Source organism: Mobula birostris, chromosome 14 (assembly GCF_030028105.1).
Source record: "Mobula birostris isolate sMobBir1 chromosome 14, sMobBir1.hap1, whole genome shotgun sequence".
Taxonomy (NCBI): domain Eukaryota; kingdom Metazoa; phylum Chordata; class Chondrichthyes; order Myliobatiformes; family Myliobatidae; genus Mobula; species Mobula birostris.
Genome location: NC_092383.1, coordinates 3,248,626 through 3,271,120, shown reverse-complemented (window position 1 = coordinate 3,271,120; position 22,495 = coordinate 3,248,626). Strand labels below are relative to the sequence as shown.

Sequence of the window (22,495 nt, the reverse complement as noted above, 5' to 3'; positions counted from 1 at the left end):
CATTCTTAACCATACTCCAAAGGATATCCAGTGACTTGGAAATTTTCTTGTATCCAGCTCCTGACATGCTTTTCAATAAACTTTTCGTGGAGTTGCTTGGAGCGTTTTTTGCCTTCATGGTGTAGTTTTTGGCAGGATACTGGCTCACCAGCAGTTGTACCACCTTCGTCTTCTGACTTTTAATGGCTGTTGGCAGCCCGACATAAAGGTGCATTGCCATCACCGACTGGAGTGTGGTATACAGAATTGGGAAATAAAACCCTTACTTGTTCTTTATCAAATGAAAACTAAGTTACCCCAAAAAAACCCTATAGATTGTAAATAATGAAAGATAATATTGTGAATTAAAGTCACTTTCATAACTTACAAGTTTTTAAATGAAAACCTGGAAACCATCAACCCCTAAAGATAGTAGTAAAGCCTGCATTTGATTTCTTTCAACCTTGTATGTTTCACATTGCAATAGAATGTGTTTAACTGTTTCATAATGATGAAACCTACACAGTCCAGAGTGATGTTTTCCAACACGATTCAAGGAATAATTAAGCATAGTATGCCTAATACTAAGTCAAGTCAATATAATTCTTTCCCTTCTTGTTTTACCCCCTTCTCCCATCAATCCAACAGATTTATGTATTCTTATAAATGTGTGTCCCCTAATGCCCATTATCCAACAAAGTCTCAGGCATATCAGAATCTATTTCATTAAATAACGTAACGTAAAATCAACTAAAGTCATTGAAAAAAACAAGGAGGGGTTACTGAGAAAGTTACAGTGGGACATATTGCATAATCTAGCAAACCCATATTCCTAGCATGATAAGAACCCAGCCACCCAAAACTAAAAACGTTCTTCTTGTGATCCTCCAAAATGTCTTCCAATACACTTTTAACAGGGTAATCATTTCTCTGCCCCCTCAAATTAATCCAGTATGTTAACAGCAACTTCAGCCTCCACAACTGTAAAGGTCCCATATCAACCAGTAAAGCGAAAAAGGAGACAACCTTACTGCACCACAGCACGGTCTGAAAACCTGTGCTTGCATCACATCCAAACATTTTATATTTGAAGATGAAGCTGATCCATAAGCCACACAGCCATAATCAAGTACAGAGTTAATTAAACAAATATAAATGGTCAACAGAGATTTTCGTGTAGAACCCCAAGAATACCCATATAGACACCCAAGGATATTTAATGCTCCTTTACATTTATCAATATTTAGTAGTTGGACCTTCCAGATACAGGTGTATTTTTACTACTGATTGTACTCTGGCGATCTCCATTTAACTGATTGTGACTTCTAAAACCAATTGGTGTGTCATATTAAAGGGAGTGAATACCTATACAATCAATTATTTTGTGTTTTATATTTGTAATTAATTTCAAAATCTTTGTAGAGATCTGTTCTCACTTTGACACGAGACTCTTTTTCTGTTGATCAGTGTCAAAAAAGCCAAATTAAATCCACTGTGATTCAATGTTGTAAAACAATAAAACATGAAAACTTCTGGGTGGTGGGGTGAAAGAGGTGAATACTTTTTATAGGCACTGTATATGCAATGCCCTGATTAAGATTTTTACTGCTATGCACACTCCAAGTAGATGATTTTACGCAGTACATGATCTGTTATTTTCTGCCAATCAACAGTTGTGTATGGGCAATATTTACACAGCACAAGCTCAAATAGAGGTTTCTTTAATTGGAACATTATGAAGTTCCTGCTCGGTTGAACCCTAAATCATATTGACCCTAGATGGATATCGTTTATGAAAGGTGGCCTTCTCACCACTTAGTCCCGTGGCTGTTAGTGGGGCCAGCAATGAGACAAGTTTCCACATGAGCCTGATGGCAAACAGCCTGTTCCTCTGTTCCACATTCTCATCATTCTTCAACAGCAGAGGAGCAGTTTCAGTTGAACTCTTGTTGGATTTATTAGCAGCAGCCACTTTCAGTCATACATTGCAGTCAAGACCTGGCGCAGCCTCACTCACAAAGGAAAAAGAATATGCACATTTAATCTAGTCTGTTATAAATCCTGATAAGAATATAAGATACAGGAGTCTGCTCCATCATTTGATCATGGCTGATTTACTATCCCCCCTCAACCCCATTCTCCTGCCTTCTCCCCATCACCTTTGACACCCTTACTAATGAAAAACCTATCAACCTCCGCTTTAAATATACTAATGACTTGGCCTTCACAGCCGTCTGTGGCAATGAACTCCACAGATTCACCACCATCTCGCTAAAGAAATTCCTCATCTCTGTTCTAAAAGGACATCCCTCTATTCTAGACTCTGGTCCTAGACTCCTCCACTGTAGGAAACATTCTCCCTACACCCACTCTATCTAGGTCTTTCAATATTTGATAATTTCAATGAGTTGCCCATCATTTTCTAAACTCCAGTGAGTACAGGGCCAGGGTTAACACTTCTTCTCATTCTCGTGAACCTTCTCCAATCCTTTCTTGGATAAGGCGCGCAGAATTGCTCAAGGTACTACAAGTGCATTCTGACCAATGCCTTATAAAGACTCAGCATTTCATCCTTACTTTTATATTATAGTGTTCCTGAATTGAATATCCAGATTCACAATGGAAAAGTCTGAGTTAACAGGTTACTGCTCCAGTAACCGGATCAATTAAATACATACACCTAATTGAGGCATGTAGCAGATATATGTCAATACTTAATACATTTGAAATTTAGATTTATTATTGAAAACATGACCACAATTTGAAAAGACTTATTCCCTTAGTAAAAACTATGATGGAAGAAATCAATCTTTCTTTTCACTGATTCTATCATTGTTATTATTCTATTGTGGATATATTCAGTATAGCTGCAAGAAAATGAATTTCCGGGTTATATATGCTGACATGCATGTACTTTGATAATACGTTTACTTTGAACTTTGAATATCAATGAACAACAACAGGATAAAACTCTTACCTTTATCCACTCTACTGTTGGATGATCCGTTGGTATGATCCTCATCTTGTGGTTGTGGATCTGTTGACGAAACAAATTGCTCTCGAGAACGCATAGTTTCTGCTGAATCACTGTGGACAGAGATTATTTCAGTGAAAGGTTCTATTCAAAGATAAAATCCCTCAGGAACTGCTGCATATACTGACTTGACCAAGCACTGAACTGCCTTTCATGGTAGCACTCTCACCACTAAATGGCAGAGTTGTGGGTTCAAGCCCCACTCCAGAAAACAAATACATTGTTCATATTGATTGTCCAGGGCAGAATGAGATCGACATTCAGCAGAGATGAACCTCCTGGACCTAATAAAGTGTATGATTATGGTCTTTTGCTGCTGCAGCCCATCCACTTCAAGGTCCAATGTATTGTGTGTTTAGAGATGCTCTTCTGCACACCACTGTTGTTAACGCATGGTTATTTGAGTTACAGTTACCTTCCTGTCATCTTGAATCAGTCTGATATTCTCCTCTGACCTCTCTCACTAACAAAGTGTATTTGCCCACAAACGGCTGTTCACTGGATGTTTTTTGTTTGTCACATCTTTCTCAGCCCTCTCTAGAGGCTGTTCTGTGTTAAAATCTTAGGAAATCAGCAGTTTCTGAGATATTCAAACCACCCTGTCTGGCACCAACAGTCATTCCACAGTCAAATTTTTCCATTCTAATGTTTGGTTTGAACAACAACCGAATCTCCTGACCATGTCTGCATCTTTTTACACACTGAGTTGCTGCCACATGATTGGCTGATTAGATATTTTATTGATTGATAATTTATTTATGGTAATATTACTTTTTGTGTTGTGTGAGTTATATTTACTATGTTGTGCACTTTTGTCCAGAGGAACGTTGTTTTGCTTAGCAGCATACATATATACAGTTGAATGATAATGGACTTGAACTTACTCCTTTTTCAGATTGGTTCACAGGTGCATTAGATAGAAAATTAATAAAAACATATTTGCAACAGTTTATGATTCAAGTGGAAGGGTCACACAAAGCTTGCGCTTACAAAAAACTAATAGCAGAGCATCAAGAAACTTGTGGAAGAGAGCAGTAAAGTGTGAATTGTCACAAGTGAGTTCAATTAAACTTGCTTGTTTACAACCAAATCCTGGCCTATTAAAATTTTACCTACTGTTACTCAAGATACTCCCAGAGAAAGTGATGGTATTAAATACTCCCCTCACAATCCACACTGAAAAATAGAATTGATTGTGCAGGCAAACCTGAGACATTTGAAGAAGGATGGCAAAGACATCTGATCACTTTCGGGGGATGGTGGAATAAAATCAACTTCACAGTCTTCGTTCTGTGTTTGATCCTGGTTGCTGCTCTCTGAGTGGATGGCATTAAGTTGTGGCTGGCTGCTTAGAAGGATGTCAGCATCTGTAAGGTCAACTACATAAATCACAGAAAGTTAGCAAGCAGGTAAAGCCAAGTGATTAGGAAGATGAATGGCCTTACTGCAAGAGGGTTGGAATAGATTGTAAAGGGCTTTAAGTTCACACCTGGAGAACTGCGTACAATTCTGGGCAGCACAGTAACATAGCAGTTAACATAACACTTGACAGCACCAGTGATGAGGGTTCAATTCCTGCCGTTGTCCTTAAGGAGACTGTACATTCTCCCTGTGACATTCATATTAGCCATTATCACTGGGAAAAGTCTCTGGCTGTCCACTCAATCTATGCCTCTTATCTTATACATCTCTATCAAGTCACCTCTCATCCTCCTTCATTCTAAAGAGAAAAGCCCGAGCTCAGTCAACCTATCCTCATAAGACATGCTCTCTAGTCCAGGCATCATCTTGGTGAATGTCCTCTGAAGTCTCCCTAAAGCTTCCACATCCTTCCGACAATAAGGTGACCAGTGACCAGAATTGAACACAATATTCCAAGTGTGGTCTAACCAGAATTGTAGCGGCTAAATCTAATCCAAAATCAAAATGCACAACACAGGATACAAGGGTTTTATAGGGCTACATTACCCTATGGCTCTTGAACTCAATCTCTTGTCTAATGAAGACAACATACCCTTAAGGTTAACTTCCAGGCTGAGTCAGTGGTGAAGAAGGCGAATGCAATGTTGGCATTCATTTCTAGAGGAATAGAGTATAACAGCAGGGATGGGATGTTGAGGCTGTATAAGGCGCTGGTGAGACCTCACTTGGAGTACTGTGGGCAGTTTTGGGCTCCTTATTTTAGAAGGGATGTGCTGATGTTGGAGAGGGTTCAGAGACGATTCACTAGAATGATTCCGGGAATGAGAGGGTTAACATATGAGGAATGTTTGTCCATTCTTGGACTGTATCCCTTGGAGTTCAGAAGAATGAGGGGGGGCCTCATAGAAACACTTTGAATATTGAAAGGCATGGACAGAGTGGATGTGGCAAAATTGTTTCCCATGGTGGGTGAGTCTAGTACGAGAGGGCATGACTTAAGGATTGAAGGGCACCCATTCAGAACAGAAATGCGAAGAAATTTGTTTAGTCAGAGGATGGTGAATCTATGGAATTTGTTGCCACGGGCGGCAGTGGAGGCCAAGTCATTGGGTGTATTTAAGGCAGAGATTGATAGGTATCTGAGTAACCAGGGCATCAAAGGTTATGGTGAGAAGGCGGGGGAGTGGGTCTAAATGAGAGAATGGATCAGCTCATGATAAAGTGGCGGAGCAGACTCGATGGGCCGAATGGCCGACTTCTGCTCCTTTGTCTTATGGTCTTATACCATACTTCTTCTTAACAACCCTATCAACTTGTGCAGATTTGATGGATCTGTGGACGTGGACCCCAAGATCCTTCTGTTCCTCCACACTGTTGAGAACCCTGTCATTAACCCTGAATTGTGTGAGGAATGTCAGGAAGAGGAGTCAGTAGAACATGTAGTTCTGAGTTGCAGGAAGTATGGGATACAGAGAGAGGTGATGAGAATTAATCTCAGGGAATTGGGGGTGCAGGAATTCACATTAAAAGGGTTGCTGGGCATGGGTGAGAGAGCACAGGTCAGGGTATTTTTAGCTTTCTTAAGGGGTACAGGTCTTTTTTTTATATAGGATATGATGGATAAGCAGGAATAGGGTACTAGGATGGCCAAAGATTGGAGGATAAGTGTAGGTTAGGGTATGTGTCAGCATGTGATTGGGTGAAGGGATTTAGAATGTAAGTCTATTGCACACTCTGGAGCAGAAGGTGGTGGTAATGCACCATTAAGCTGGGTGCCAACCACTGTAAAACAAGACGGAAAGGAGAGACCCCTGAACTCTGCCTTGAAGAGCGTGATCTGGGATCAGTCATGATGGAATTGCGGAGCAGACTCGATGGGCTGAATGGCCTACTTTGCTGCAGTGTTTTATGGAACTTCCACAATGAATTACTTCACAATTTTCCAGATTGAACTCTATCTGCAAATCCTCAGCTGTCCATCCTGTCAATGTTCCAATGTTACCCATGACAACCTTCTACACTATCCACAACACCACCAACCCTCATGTCATCTGCAAATTTACTAACCCACCCCTCCATTTCCTCATCCAAGTCATTTATGAAAATCACAACGAGCAGAAGCGCCGGAACAGATCCCTGCTGAACACCACAGACCTTCAGGCAGTCCATGGGCGCCACGGTTAGCAGGACACTATTACAGCTCGGAGTACTCTGGAGTTCAGAGTTCAATTCTGTCAGAAGTCTCTGTACGAGGGTTTCCCCCAGGTGCTCCTGTTTCCTCCCACAGTCCAGAGACCTACTGGCTCAGTTAATTGTTCATTGTAAATTGTCCTGTGATCAGCACAGGGTTAATCAGGGTTGTGAGGTTTCTGGGACAGTGTGGCTCAAAGCGCCGGAAGGACCAACTCCATGCTGCATCACTAAAATAAATAAATAATACACTCCATCTACTACCACCCTCTGCCATGTCAGACAGGAGCTGAATGCAGCTCATCGTGTCTGCTCCACCAATCGGCCATCGCTGATTTATGATCCCTCTGAACCACAATGACTTGGCCTCCAAAGTCATCTGTGGCAATGAATTCCAGATTCACCACTCTCTGGCTAAAGAAATTTAGACTATAAGACCGTAAGACAAAGGAGCAGAAGCCGGCCATTCGGCCCATCAAGTCTGCTCCGCCAGTTTGTCATGAGCTGATCCATTCTCCCATTTAGACCCAGTCCCCCGCCTTCTCACCATAACCTTTGATGCCCTGGCTACTCAGATACCTATCAATCTCTGCCTTAAATACACCCAATGACTTGGCCTCCACTGCTGCCCGTGGCAACAAATTCCATAGATTCATCACCCTCTGGCTAAAAAAATTTCTTCGCATTTCTGTTCTAAATGGGCGCCCTTCAATCCTTAAGTCATGCCCTTTCATACTAGACTCCCCCATCATGGGAAACAACTTTGCCACATCCACTCTGTCCATGCCTTTTAACATTCGAAATGTTCCTATGAGGTCTCCCCTCATTCTTCTAAACTCCAAGGAATAAAGTCCAAGAGTGGACAAATGTTCCTCATATGTTAACCCTCTCATTCCCGGAATCATTCTGGTGAATCTTCTCTGTACCCTCTCCAACGTCAGCACATCTCTTCTTAAATAAGGAGACCAAAACTGCCCACAGTACTCCAAGTGAGGTCTCATCAGCGCCTTATAGAGCCTCAACACCACATCCCTGCTCCTATACTCTATTCCTCTAGAAATGAATGCCAACATTGCATTCGCCTTCTTCACTACTGACTCAACCTGGAGGTTAACTTTAAGGGTATCCTGTACGAGGACTCCCAAGTCCCGTTGCATCTCAGAACTTTGAATTCTTTCCCAATTTAAATAATAGTCTGCCCGTTTATTTTTTCTGCCAAAGCGCACAACCATACACTTTCCAACACTGTACTTCATTTGCCACTTCTCTGCCCATTCTTCCAATCTATCCAAGTCTCTCTGCAGACTCTCCGTTTCCTCAGCACTACCGGCCCCTCCACCTATCTTCGTATCGTCAGCAAACTTAGCCACAAAGCCATCTATTCCATAATCCAAATCGTTGATGTACAATGTAAAAAGAAGCAGCCCCAACACTGATCCCTGTGGAACACCACTGGTAACCGGCAGCCAACCAGAATAGGATCCCTTTATTCCCATTCTCTTGTTTCCTGCCAATCAGAAAACGCTCTATCCACCTATGTAACTTTCCCGTAATTCCATGGGCTCTTACCTTGTTAAGTAGCCTCATGTGTGACACCTTGTCAAAGGCCTTCTGAAAATCCAAATATACAACATCCACTGCATCTCCGCTGTCTAGCCTACTGGTAATTTCCTCAAAAAATTGTAATAGGTTTGTCAGGCAGGATTTTCCTTTAAGGAATCCATGCTGAGTTCTGCCTATCTTGTCATATCCCTCCAGGTATTCTGTAACCTCATCCTTGACAATCGACTCCAACAACTTCCCAACCACCGATGTCAAGCTAACAGGTCTCTAATTTCCTTTTTGCTTCCTTGCCCCCTTCTTAAATAGCGGAATGATATTTGCAATCTTCCAGTCCTCCGGAACCATGCCAGAATCTATCGACTTTTGAAAGATCATCGCTAGTGCCTCCGTAATCTCCACAGCTACTTCCTTCAGAACGCGCGAGTGCATTCCACCTGGTCCAGGAGATTTATCTACCTTTAGACTATTCAGCTTCCTGAGTACTTTCTCTGTAGTAATTGTGACTGCGCATACTTCTCTTCCCTGCCACCCTTGAGTGTCCGGTATACTGCCGATGTCTTCCTCAGTGAAGACTGATGCAAAATACTCGTTCAGTTCCTCTGCCATCTCCTTATCTCCCATTACAATTTCTCCAGCATCATTTTCTATCAGTCCTATATCTACTCTCACCTGTCGTTTACTCTTTATATACTTGAAAAAGCTTTTAGTATCCTCTTTGATATTATTTGCTAGCTTCCTTTCATAGTTAATCTTTTCCCTCTTAATGACCTTCTTGGCTTCTTTTTGTAAGGTTTTAAAAACTTCCCAATCCTCTGTCTTCCCACTAATTTTTACTACCTTGTATGCCCTCTCCTTAGCTTTAACTTTGGCTTTGACTTCTCTTGTCAACCACGGTTGCATCCTTTTTCCACTCGAAAATTTCTTCTTTTTTGGAATATACCTGTCTTGCACCTTCCTCATTTCTCGCATAAACTCCAGCCACTGCTGCTCTGCTGTCTTTCCCACCAGTGTCCCTTTCCAGTCAACTCTTCACCTCTGTTCTAAAGGGACATGCTTCTGAGGCTTTGCGCTCAGGTCCTAGACTCCCCCACTATAGGAAACTTCCTCTCCATGTCCACTCTGTATTCAGCAGGTTTCAATGAGATTCTCCCCCCCACCCCCCCAATTCTTCTAAACTCCAGCAAGTACAGGTCCAGAGACATCAAACCCTCCCCACACACTAACCTGGGGGTTTCCAACCTGGGATCCATGGACACCTTGGTTAATGGAAACCCTGCATTAACCCTTTCATTCCTGGAATCATTCTCTTGAACCTCATCTGGACCCTTTCCAATGCCAACACATCCTAGGTGACCAAAACTGCTCCCAACACTCCAAATGCACTCTGAGCAATGCCTTATAACCCCTCAACAATACATTCCTGCTTTTATGTTCTAGCCCTCTCAAAATGAACCCTAATAATAAAACAATTCACAGCAGCTCCATTAATTACCTTATTTCTATAAGACAGGCGTGTATTTAATATTTCATTAGTAGTTAAGTAATATTGTAAATATATTGTTTGATTAAGCATTCTTGCTCATTTAAATCATTCATTACAGATTATATGTAAAAATACGTGAATTGTGTTCATCATGAAGCCACTATGTCATACGTACTAACCTCGCTTAAAGTAACCACAAAGATAGACTTGCATTTTGGACTCCTGTGTCTTTCTTTTAATTAGTTTAAAGTTTTGGAGTTACAAAAGATAGCAGTCAGAAGTGGGGACACTCAGTAACGACGGCACTATGTCCAATTCCATCTGCGCTTTCTCAGCAAGTGACACTGCCATTGCCTGCACGCTGATAAATGACAAGTAACTTTCACCAAAGACCCAGACCATTTCCAACAAGAGAGAGCATTGAACCACCTACCCTTAGTTACAAGAGTCTGAGTTCTAACGGCAAGCCATTCACCACTTCCAGATATCCCTGAGTATCTAACCTGTTGCTACAGCATCCTTAAACAAATTCATTAACTTTAGGCAAATCATAACCAATCCTTACTTTTCTCTTCTGCATCCTCCTCACCGCCAACTGAGTCATTGTCACTCAAGATAATCCGTGGGCCTGAAAAACTTATCTTCTTTTGAGTGGAAGACCTGGTGGAATCTTCATTGTCACAGTGGGAAGCCTGCTGGGAGCTGACCAGGCAGACTTCAAGGTCATTAACCTGCTTTGACCCTGTACAGAGTCTACCCGGTGACTGGATCGCTGTGCTGCTCTTGCCCAAAGAAGTTGCATTCTGGTCCTCACTGACTGGCTTCACATTAAGACTGTCTCCATCTAGAGCTTTGGGTGAAGTCAATGCACTAGTGTTTAAAAGCTTCACTTTATTAGGTTCATGTGCTGGCTGCTCGGTGCTAGAAGACAAAGTTGATTTCAAGCCACTTTTTTCTTTCTTTGGGGGTTCAAAGTCATCCAGATCATCCCAGTCATCCAGACCAACAATGGAGCCTAACGACTGATCCGGATCAAACTTCCTAGAAACAGGGTCAGCCGCTGCACTTTGCCTGAGAGATGGGGATCCAGCCAAAGGAGCGACATATCGTGATGTCACGTCCACCTGCTTGACAGCACATTCATGAAAGTTATTGATCTTGAGCGGCAGATCACTAGGCTTTGGCGAGCATGGAGTTGATACAGTTTTACTCAGGGTTGCTTGCTTGAGAACATTCACATCCCTGTCTTTCAGAGCACCGGTGCAGGTTAATCGCGGTAGACTGGGAGTTCCAACAGTGCCTGGGGGAACCTTCTTGAATGTGAATGTCCTGTTAATGATAAATTGGATTTACATGTTATTATTGTATGGAGACATGCTCCTGCTTTATGGCAAACTGGGAAATAATACTTGCAAGGGATGATCAGGAATTTCATGAAAGACAGTCAAATGTAAATACGGTTTTAATATATTTTTAACTACATACCCTTGTTTGCTTTTGCCCAGGGAAAGCTTATTTGGTACTCCTTTCTCTGAGTGCAGCTCGAGCTGTTTCTGCAGGTTGTTCTGTGGCAAGCAACTCATTCTGCAGAACAAACCCAAATACAATAGCTGATTTATATTTCACAGTTTGGATAATTTACACACAGGTACGTGCTGATGCTCAGTGGAATGTATCAAACTTGATCCATGGAACTCACGTTCTCCCACCTTCCATGTACCGTACTTGATTAATTCGATTGCCATGTGAATTCTACAGGCTCCGATCTGAGCAGATAATCTGGATGATAAACGCGAGAAATTCTTCAAATGCTGGAAACCTGCAGAATTTAAATAATCTGGATGTCACTTCCATACTGATATCAGTGATGAAGGTCCACTTGAGTGACTGAACCCCATAACCCTGGATGACACTTGTGCAGTACTGAGGAAATGTAACATTTACTTGGATAAGTATTTACCTGTCCTCTGACCAATAACCTTACTTCCATCAACATAACCAGAAAAACGCATTAGCCTGCAACTTGCAGGGAATGCCAACTGATGCCAACATGTGAAACATTTAAGGGGAACCTGAGGGTGAACTTCTTCAGTCAGAGGATGATGCGAGTGTGGAACGAGCTGCCAGCGGAAGCAGGTTCAATTGCAACACTCAAGTGAAGTTTGGATCAGTACATGGATGGATGGAGGGGGTATGGAGCAATATAGTTCAGATGCAAGCCGATGGGTCTCGGCAGAGTAATAATTCCGCACTGACTAGATACGCCAAAGTGCCTGTTTCTGAACTCCAGTGCTCTATGACTCAGATGATATATAAACTGTCCTGTATCTTACATAAAAGCAAAATATCCCTTAGCATTTAAAGACTATGCACCATCCAACTGTCTACCAATAATAATAATAATACCATTTCAGGAGCTTTCTGTGTGGAAATTGTAATGTTCATTATATTATAACTGAATCAGCACTTTTAAAAAATTCATAAAGCTCTTGATATCCTGAGCTAATGAAAAAGACATAGAAATGCAAACGAGAAAATCTGCAGATGCTGGAAATCAAAGTAACACACACAAAATGCTGGAGGAACTCAGCAGGCCAGGCAGCATCTATGGAAAAAAGTAAACAGTTAATTTTTCAGGCCATCATGACTGGGGAAAAAGAGATTATGAATAACAAGGGAGGGGGAGGAGAGGAAGAAATAGAAGGTAGTAAGTGATAGGTGAAACCAGGAGGAGGAGGGGTGAAGGAAAGAGCTGGGAAGTTGATTGGTGAAAGAGATAAAAGGCTGGAGAAGGGAGAATCTGATAGGAGAGGACAGAAGGCCATGGAGGAAAGGGAAGGGGGAGCAGCACCTGAGGGAGGTGATGGGCAGGTAAAGAGATGACGTGAGAGGGGAACTGGGATTGGTGAAGTGGGGGGGTGGGGGGGTGGGGGGGTGGGGGGTGGGGGGTGGGGGGGGGGGAGGCATTACCAGAAGTTTGAGAAATCGATGTTCATGCCACCAGACTGGAGGCTACCCAGACAGAATAAAAGGTGTTGCTCCTCCAATCTGAGTGTGTCCTCGATCGGAAGCTCAGGAAATGCAAGTGCTTTTCTCCATCCTTCACATGATATAGAAAGAATTATTATTGGGGTTGAAGACCATTCAGCAATCAGCTCACCTGAACAATCCCCTCTGTCCGTTCCCCTGCTTTCCTATAGCCCTGTAAATCATTTTCATGTGCCTATTCAATCCCTTTTCAAAAATTATGACTGATGCAGTTTCTCCACGCATCATCTCTGGATCTTTAGCTTTATCGTTTTAAACCTGTTCTTCAACCCTCTGCTAAAGGGACAACTTCTCTCTAAAACAAGGGTTCCCAGCCTGGGGTCCACAGACCCCTTGTTTAATGGTACAGGACCATAGTACAAGAAAAGTTGGGAACCCCGCTCTAAAATAATCTTCTAACCTATCATGATCATACACAGCACACTCAAAATGCTGGAACTCAGGTTAGGCAGCATTGATGAAAATGAACAAACAGTCAATGCTTCGGGCCAAGACTCTTCCTTCAGGACTGGAAAAGAAGGGGGAAGACACCAGAGTAAAAAAAAAGGTGCGGAGAGGGGAGTGGGCCTAGCTAGAAGGTGGTAGGTGAAGCCAGGATAAAGGGCTGGAGAGGAAGAAATCTGATAGAAGAGGAGAGTAGGCCATCAGAGAAAGGGAAGGAGGAGAGGATCCAAGGGGAGGTGACAAACAAGTGAGAAAAGTTACAGGCTAGAGTGAGTAATAGAAGAGGGGAGGGGGACGGATTTTTTTTAAACTGGAAGGAGGAATCGATATTCATTCCATCAGGTTGGAGGCAGCCCAGATGAAATACAAGGTGGTGCTCCTCCATCCTGAGGGTGGCCTCGCCTTGGCACACGAGGAGGGCTGGCACCGATGATCTTACACACCTTTGTTAAATCGCTTCTCAAACTTTGTTGCAGGGAAAGGGCACCAAAAACTAAAGGGCATAGATATTTGATATTAATTGTCACACGTACCAAGCTTGTTCTGCTTGTTGTTCACACAGATCAGGTTCTTAAAGGTTGTTATAACCAGGGATGGTAGTGGGGATAAGCTCCCAATAGATACGCCTCAAATAGCCCCAGGCAATCAAGTTCAGGCCCTGGCCTTTGCGTGTGGCTTAGCTACTAAGCCCGGCAGAACCATTTCTACTGACAGATGGGGCAAAGGCAGATTATTGGTACTTTAAAACCAATCACTCCAGGCAGATGGGGCTTGTCAACAGTGATGGCAACTCATCCCAGAGAAAGAAAACTCTGATCTCAAATCTCTGCTGCCTTGCTATACCCATTCATGGGGAAGGCCTCGGGAGGAAACCAGGAGGGAAAAGTCCAGAGCTGGAGTCCCTAAGGCAACACTAACTGGTAACTCCTGCAACACCTCTGGTGCCAAACTGTACTGGTCTCTGCAGCTCCTTTGGATTCATCAGCTGTGTACAGAGGGGAAGTCTGCCACACGGGCAACTGCTTGCTCACTGTGTTATACTGCCCTGGTTTCTGACCGTACTGGCTGGTGTATCACATAGCCAGCTGGGCCATAATATCCACGGTCGACCTCGAACGTTGGAGGGCCTCCTCACACAGATCAGATCATTACACAGTGCATCGAGCTAGGATAAAGTAAAACCATAATCATGCAAAATAAAGTTTAAGAACTACCGAAAAAAGTGCAATGCAGGCAAACGACAAAGAGCAAGATTATAACGAGGTAGATTGTGAGAGCAAGAGTCCATCTCATCACACAATAGATCCATTCGACAGTCTGATGAAGCTGTCCTTGAGCCTGTTGGTACCTGCTTACAGGCATCCCTGAAGGGCAACTTCATCATGCAGAAGGTACATGGAACGAGCTAGCAGAGGATGTGGCTGAGGCGGTTACAATAACGGCAATTTAAAAGCTATTCGTACAGAAACGATGAACAGCGCGCAAACACAGGCAAATGAGACAAGCTTAGATGGGAATCCTGGTTGACATGCAAATCTCTTACTAACTCTTCCTTCAGTTAGTCCTGACGAAGGGTCTCGGCCTGAAACGACGACTGTACCTCTTCTTAGAGATGCTGCCTGGCCTGCTGCGTTCACCAGCAACTTTGATATGCGTTGCTTGACATGGAAAAGTCGGGCCGAAGATCCTGTTTTTGCGGTCACGACCCTGACTCTTCAGTTTATTAAACAAGGACGTGTCTACCCTTCATGTGTGGTTTAGGATGGTGGTGATGTGTGACATTATAGTGGGAGCAATGTATCAGTGGCCAATTCCTCTCGCCTCAGGAAAGTTTGAATTGTTGAGTTCGTGCCCTACCGAATGAGGACAAGATGCAGACGTTTGATGAGGCGGCACAGCCAACAACTGTTTCTGTTCATCACACACACACACACACACACAGTGCAGGGAAGCCGAGGCCTCGGCTTGCTTGCTCGGCCGCTGCAGTCCACTACCCGGACGGGAGTGGTCGGTGGCAGACCCCGCCTCTGCTCCTCACTGCGGACCTCCAAAGAGCCACATCGACCCTCCCAGCCCCACGCTCACCTTGCTCCCAGGGGCCGGGCCCAAGGTGCCCACGACCCGAGGCCCGTCGCCCGCCACTTCCCGACTCAAATTCCCGCGCCCGCTTCTCCGCCGTATCCAGGAAGTGCGTCACCGCCGCGACGTGGGCGGGACCAGGCGCAGGACACGCCTCCAGCTGATGTCAGTCACCCACTTGGGAAAAGTGGACGATGGTTGTCAAAGTTCAGTAAAACTTTTGGCAGTAGGGTGGGAGGTCGGATGGAGGAGCTCCTCAATTATTTGTAGTACTGTAGCACCCCAGGGGTCATCTAAGTGGTAAAAGGGCCATGACTTTTAATAAATGTACTCAGAATCTGTCGTGAAACGTGTTATGCGGCAGCAATGAAAATGCAATGCATGTAAAAACTGTAAATTACATTAAGAAATATGCATATATTTAAAAAGTTACATTAAATAAGTAATGGAAAAAGACGGAAAAAAGTGGTGAGGTAGTGTTCATGGGTTCAATGTCCATTTAAGAGGATAAGAAGCTGGTGCTGAATCATTGAGTGTGTGTCTTTAGGCACCTACACCTCCTCCCTGATGGTGGCAATAAGATGGCGTGTCCTGGGTGATCTGCCTTTTTGAGGCATCCACTACTAGGGAGTTTAGAAGACTGAGGGGGGATTTCATTGAAACCTATCAAATAATGAAAGGTCTAGATAGAGTGGATGTGTAGAGGAAGTTTCCAATGGTGGGGGAGTGTAGGACCAGAGGGCACATTTAGAACAAAGATGAGGAGGAATTTCTTTAGCCAGAGGGCGGTAACTCTGAAATTCATTGCCACAGATGGCTGTGGAGGCCGAATCATTGGGTATATTTAAAGCAGAGGTTGATTAGTAAGGGTGTCAAAGGTTATGGGGAGAAGGCAGGAGAATGGGGTTGCAAGGGATAATAAATCAGCCATGATGGAATGGTGGAGCAGACTCAATGGCTTAATTCTTGTCCTTTGTCTTAAGGTCTTAACGCATGGTCTATGAATGTAAGAATGAAAAGGTATTGCACTGAGGAACCTAGAATGAGAGGCCACTGGTTAAAAATAAGGGCTGTCCATTTAAGATAAAGGTGAGGTACCATTAATGAAATAGAGGAACTCCGTTCCTCATGCGATGGAAATAGTCTTTGAAAAATTTTTAGCTTGTTTGGAATCTTTAAATTCCCTGGTGTTATCAGAGGGTCTGTCCTGGGACATCATCACAAAGAAGGTACCATGGTGGTTCTACTTCCTTAGAAGTTTATGTAGATTCAGCCAGTCACCAAAAGCAGACACCTAGTGGAGACCATCCTAACTGGCTGCATAAAAGCCTGGTAGGCCCATGAATGGAGAAGTCTACACAAAGTGCTAGGATACAACCTAGTTCATCACACCATCACACCATTGAGCTCGGTGAGTGAGTCTGCTCAGAACTGGCAGCTCTGCTTGGCTCCAGTTCGCCTCCATGTGTCATGGCTCAGGTAGTGACAAGGATCAAATTTATTTGTCATATGCATTTACAAGGTGGAGTGGGGGTACATCTCTACCAAAGGAGGTGTGAAGTGCTCCTTCCCTCTGCTAGCCTGCAGGTGTCCCTTGGGCAAGGTGTGGCACCTTCTTAGCCACTACCCCCCCCGCCCCCTCGATCAGGGCCAGGTGAAGCCATGGGAACAGGTGGCGGATGGTCTTATGAGCAGCTGGTACATATCACAAGTCCAGGTTATGCCACCACTGATACCAGGCAGACAGTCTCTGAAGAGTATTGACAGCGGCTGGGGTCACCCGCCTTGTAAAGACACCGCCCAGGAGAAGGAAATGGCAAAACCACTTCTGTAGGAAAATTTGCCAAGAGTGACCAATGTCATGGAAAGACCACGATCACCCATGTCATGTGACACGGCACATGATGAACAGTCGACATTTACACATATTAGGAATTGCTGTGGTGTGTTAGTCAGGGCATGACATACTACAAAAAACAACACTCAACAATTATAAAGAGTTATATAAAAAATAAAGTTAGAGGTTAAGGTATGGATATGGAATAAAATATGTATGAATAGATAAACACCAGCATGTATTTACAGCATTATAAAAATGGTTTAAAGTGTTTACAGAGCTGTGTAGTAACTGAGGGAACAGATAGAAGGGGGCCGGGGGTTGATCAACTGCCTGGGGGAAGAAACTTTTAAGGCGTACATGGGGTGAGGAGACGCATGAGAGTGCCCCATTCCTGCCCAACAGAAGATACCTGAGCCCTGCATCAGTCAGCAAGTCCATCCCCATCCGTCCCACTGCCTCACAAATGTACGGGGAGTGCAAACATTGGACATTCATAACCAGGAAGGTATTGTTTAAAAGTTTGGGGCTGGAAATCAGGATTCTCAGGTCAATGAATTATTTACAATAGCATCAACTAAGCTTTTCACTGTATCCCAATACATGTGATAATAATAGATCATTATCAACAATAGCAAATAATCAAAATCAATAATGGTCAGAGATCATAATCAACATAGGTCATTGGTACAAATTAGGGAGAATTTCTCTGCATGAAACTTGTTGCAGTATTGAAATAGAAAATGCTTTCCATTTATTTGCTCTGGAACTATAAAAATAGAAGCAAGGTTCTCACTGCTGCTGCTGAAGCAAGGTGCCTGCATGTGACAGTCTCTCTCTCTCCCTCCCTCCCTCAAATAGCACTGACGTTTTGGGTCTGCAGTTTGTGGATTGGAATCTTTTGATTTTGTGTTTTTATATTCTGTGTTTTTGCTCGTTCTTTCTTGTTGCTGTTTACGCGATTTGTTTTTTTTGTGCTTGGGGAAGGGGGTTGATATTTTTGTTGCCGTTTACGCGGTTTGTTTTTTGTGAGTGAGGCAGGCTTTGATATTTTTCTTTGACCGGGTTCCATGGTTTACCTTGTTCCAAGGCCGTCTGTGGAGATGAAGAATTTCAGGGTTGTATACTGCATATGTACTTTGATAATAAATATACTTTGAAGTTTCATTTATTATTTACGTGTACATCAAAACATACAGTGAAATGCATTATTTCCATTAACAATCAACAAAATCTGTATTGCAGCGCCAGTGGTTACTGCTGGAGTTCCATTCCTGCCACTGACTGTGAAGAATTTGTAGAATTTCCTGATGATTGTGTGTGTTTCCTCCCGGTATTCCAAAGACATACAGTTGCTATGTTGGTGAAGGAAGGGTGGTGACACTTGTAGGCTGCCCAGCACAACCCTCACTGATTTGAATTGATGAAAATGACGCATTTCACTGTATGTTTTGATGTACACGTGACAAATAAAGCCAATCTTTAACCTAAGGATATGCTGGGGCAATTTGCAAGTGTCACCACACATTCTGGCACCAATATAACATGCCCACGCAATTGCTGGATATAAAGAGCTTGACAAATTGTTGGCAGAATCTTTCGGATGGTGACAAGAGGACGCTACAGGAGTGAGATATACCAGTTAGTTGAGTGGTAATGCAGCAACAACCTTGCAGGCAACGTCAGTAATCAAAGAACTGATTGTGGACTTCAGAAAGGGTAGGACAAGGGAACACATACATTCGTCATAGAGGGATTAGAAGTGGAAAGAGTGAGCAGTTCTAAGTTCTTGGGTGTCAATATCTCTGAGGACCTAACCTGGACCCAACATATCGATGCGGCTATAAAGAAGGCAAGACAGCGGCTATATTTCATTAAGAGTTTGAGATTTGGTATGTCACCAAATACACTTGCAAACTTCTACAGATGTACTGTGGAGAGCATTCTAACAGTCTGCATCACCGTCTGATGAGGGGTAGGGCACAGAATCGAAGTAAGTTGCAGAGACTTGGAAAATTAGTCAGCTCCATCATGGGCACTAGCCTCCGTAGTATTCAGAATATCTTCGAGGAGCGGGGCCTCAAAAAGGAGGTGTCCATCATCAAGGGCACCCCATCACCCAGGACATGCCCCCCTCTCATTGCTGCCAGGACGGAGGTAAAGAAGAATGAAGGCACACACATTCAACAATTCAGGAACAGCTTCTTCCCCTCTGCCATCCGATTTCTAAATGGTCATTGAACCCATGAACACTATCTCACCACTTCTTTACTTCTTTTTTTTTGTGCTACTTATTTAATATATATATTAGTACTGTAATTCAGTTTTTTCTCTACTACTGTATTATGTATTGCATTGTACTGCTGCTGCAAAGTTAGCAAATTTCACAACATATGCTGGTGATATTAAACTTGATTCTGATTCTGAACATTACACAATGTCACCTCATTAAAGAAAACTGGACACTTGTTTGCAAAAGGATACAAACTTTATAGCCATGAAAGAAACATGATTAATGTACAAAAACGTAACAATTAATTCAAACTCTGTATGAAAATGACATTGGAATATCTGAGGGTGTTAAGCAGGTGTGGAAATCTAGATCCCTCTCTCCTTAAAGATGTAGAGCATGGAAGTCAATCGGAAATATAAATTTGATATTGATTTTTGTTGAAGGGTATTGAGTGTTACTGAAGCTGGAGCTGATACAGTTTAGCTGAAAAAAACTCAGGATTGAACAGCTTCCATTGGTAAGCATTTGGATGAAAGCAATTATGCTTTAAGACTGTAACCTGTAACCTTTCAGCTAATAACACTAAAATAACTAACAAACAGCTGATGACTGATGCTGACTGTAATTGAAAAAGAATAGAATACATGATTTACAATCAAATTGCAGCAACTGTAAATCTACTTGTATTGCCACACATAACAATGCTTCACAGTGTGAACGTGTCTCAGATTTTTTTTCTAAATAAAAACAGAAAATGCTTAGAATCCACAAAAATTGCACATTGACGAAACTGGCATTCTTATACACAACTAGTGTTTGACTCACAGGATTCTGCTTGTTGAGGCACCCTTTGTTCATGGGGAATAAGATTAGATGGGGAGAGAAAGAGGACGTGAAAGGAGCTGAGGGGGAGAGAGAGGGGAGGGGGGAGAGATAGAGAGAGAAGGTGAGAGGATCTGGAGAGGGAGAAAGGGAACATGAAAGGATCTGAATTTAAAAACAGGAATTCTGCAGAAAGGATCTGGTCAGGGAGAGAGAGGACATACAACCATTGCCTTTAGAGTGTGGCCAACAGTGGGAAGCTACGTGATTCTGACAAAAGAAACCAATCTGAAACTTTATTTTTTTCATCTCTCTAGATGACTGACCTGTTAGGTATTTCCAGCATTTTCTGCTTTTACTTCAGATTTTTTAGCACCCTGAAATATTTTGCTTTTTGAATTTTTCCAAAAATATGACCTGTTAGGCTTATAGAGTTTCCTTCTTTCTAAATCCTTCTAAGGTTTTTTTTTTAAATGGTTTGTTGAATGTTTTGGGGGCAAAGATGAGACTGTATGTTGGGATTTAGTTGCTGAGTGTTTGTACTTGGTTATTTCAGAGAGGACATCCACAAGTTAAAGCTGCTGCTTTTTGTATTATACTGAGTTTTGTGTGTGCTCTCAAAAATGCATTTTGAAGTCAGTACTTCTTTGTCTAAGTTTTATGAAGAGGGCTATATAACCCCTCTTTTCCAGTTCTGACGACAAGGCTACACCTAAAACTTTAACCTGCCTCTGCTCCGAACAGAGCTTCTTGAGATTATTGTTGATTTTAAACTTTTTCTTTTAAATCAATGTTTTATTTATTAAGCTTTTCCTACAGAATCCTGACCAGTGAACTCAGTGTCAGAAATACTCTATTTTGTTGCCTTCTACGTAAAATTATTTCTTTTCATAGCAGGTATTAATATTTGATTCAACAAGTCAATCAGGTTTTAGATTAAAGCAAAAAAAAACATTCATGTGCTGGGTGAGATCCATTTTGTCAAATGTGTATTGCTCCAGTTCAACTGAATTTCATGCAGAGTAAATGTAAAATTTGGACGTTAGGGATTATTTTGAACTCACAAGAGTATTTAAATCTGAAGAAGTAAGTCATTTTTACTTAAGTCTAAGTTATACTGAAGTGATTGAAAACAAAACAGACACATATTTAATATATTGCTAAGCAGTAATCAGCCTTTCATTTTAAGATTCGATGTCTCCTTGGGGTTCAGCTGCAGCCGGACCATTCATCACGTCAGAACTTGGGGATGGGATAGGACGCGCAAGCAGCCAATCCACACATGTTCTTCCCTCGCTCAATGTAGAAATAGCTAAACAAAACGCACAGAGAAAGATTTAGGATGTCTGACAGCAAACGAAGTGTGGTGTCAGTTGCAGTGGAGTAAGCAATCATGGTCCTAGTTGCTATGTTCAGATATACAGCATTAGTTTTGTATGCACAAAACATCCATAAACAGCAGGAGGGAACACATTGATCTTTGACTAAGAACATTTCAGGGGTTATGTTCCAGTAACCGAGCAGATGAACAGCTTTAGTTTTTCTATGGATGAACTGGAGTATCATTACTCTGCATTTTATAAACCAGATCATCAGGCATAGTTCAATTCCTGCTGAAGATGGAGGGACACATGTCCATGAAAGTTCTCAGTCATCCAAGTCATTGTATATCAAGCAGTAGTAAATCAAGGCAACTGGACTTGCTGTGTTGTCTAGAAGACGTTCCACCACTCATCCAAGAGGCTTCTTCAGTTCTGATCCATAGTGGATAGTTTTCCGGTTTAAAAACTCTGTGAGTGGGAAAGCGCACCCCTGAAAAGAGGGGGTGGGGTATGACACCACCTATCAGCTACTCACACTGCAGTCCTAACATCACTAGCCCGGTGTCTCCACAACCGTTCACACCTCCATTGATGCAAAGACAAGACTAATGACCCTGTCATTACCTCTATGACTCTTAAAGACCCTCATGTGATTGCTGTACCTTTAAACAACTCACAGAGTTTATAAACCGGGAAACTGCCCACCATGGATCAGAACTGAAGAAGCCTCTCGGATGAGTGGCAAAATGTCTTCTAAACAACACAGCAGGTCCAGTTACCTTGATTTACTATTCTTAATGAGGAGGGATGTACTTTCTTCTCCTCACCTGTCTGTGACCTCTCTTTGGTTCCCTTCCTCCTCACCTTTCTTCCATGGTGCACTGTTCACTCCTATCAGACTACTTCTTCAGCCATTTATCTCTTCCACCTACCCCATCCCATCCCAGCTTATTTCATCCCCCCCCCCTCACCTGGTCTCTCCTATCACCTGCCAGCTTGTACACCTTCTCCCCTTCCCACCTTCTTATTCTACCTTCTC

General features: G+C 42.8%; 2 protein-coding genes across 7 annotated transcripts in view; both read right to left on the bottom strand.

Annotated features, from left to right (window-relative positions):
• Nucleotides 1–15,335, bottom strand: part of blm (BLM RecQ like helicase) — an 84,930-nt gene extending 69,595 nt beyond the window's left edge. Inside the window, exons 1-6 of one of the 5 annotated variants that reach the window (XM_072277983.1) lie at nucleotides 15,249–15,335; nucleotides 11,371–11,490; nucleotides 11,157–11,255; nucleotides 10,237–11,000; nucleotides 4,221–4,392; nucleotides 2,957–3,066 (exon numbers count right to left, since the gene is read on the bottom strand). In XM_072277983.1, the coding sequence (XP_072134084.1) occupies nucleotides 2,957–3,066; nucleotides 4,221–4,392; nucleotides 10,237–11,000; nucleotides 11,157–11,255; nucleotides 11,371–11,387 (1,162 nt within the window). In that variant the 5' untranslated portion in view covers nucleotides 11,388–11,490; nucleotides 15,249–15,335. Of the gene's footprint in view, nucleotides 1–2,956; nucleotides 3,067–4,220; nucleotides 4,393–10,236; nucleotides 11,001–11,156; nucleotides 11,256–11,370; nucleotides 11,491–12,641; nucleotides 12,725–15,248 lie in introns of those variants that run through there. The other 4 variants (XM_072277985.1, XM_072277984.1, XM_072277986.1 and 1 more) reach the window with 4 other exon arrangements.
• A 4,210-nt stretch (nucleotides 15,336–19,545) lies between these two features.
• The window catches only part of ctsh (cathepsin H), a 40,903-nt gene continuing 37,953 nt past the window's right edge, over nucleotides 19,546–22,495 (bottom strand). For both annotated transcript variants that reach the window (XM_072277980.1, XM_072277981.1), the window contains one exon: nucleotides 19,546–21,446. In XM_072277980.1, the coding sequence (XP_072134081.1) occupies nucleotides 21,371–21,446 (76 nt within the window). In that variant the 3' untranslated portion in view covers nucleotides 19,546–21,370. The remainder of the gene's footprint in view (nucleotides 21,447–22,495) is intronic.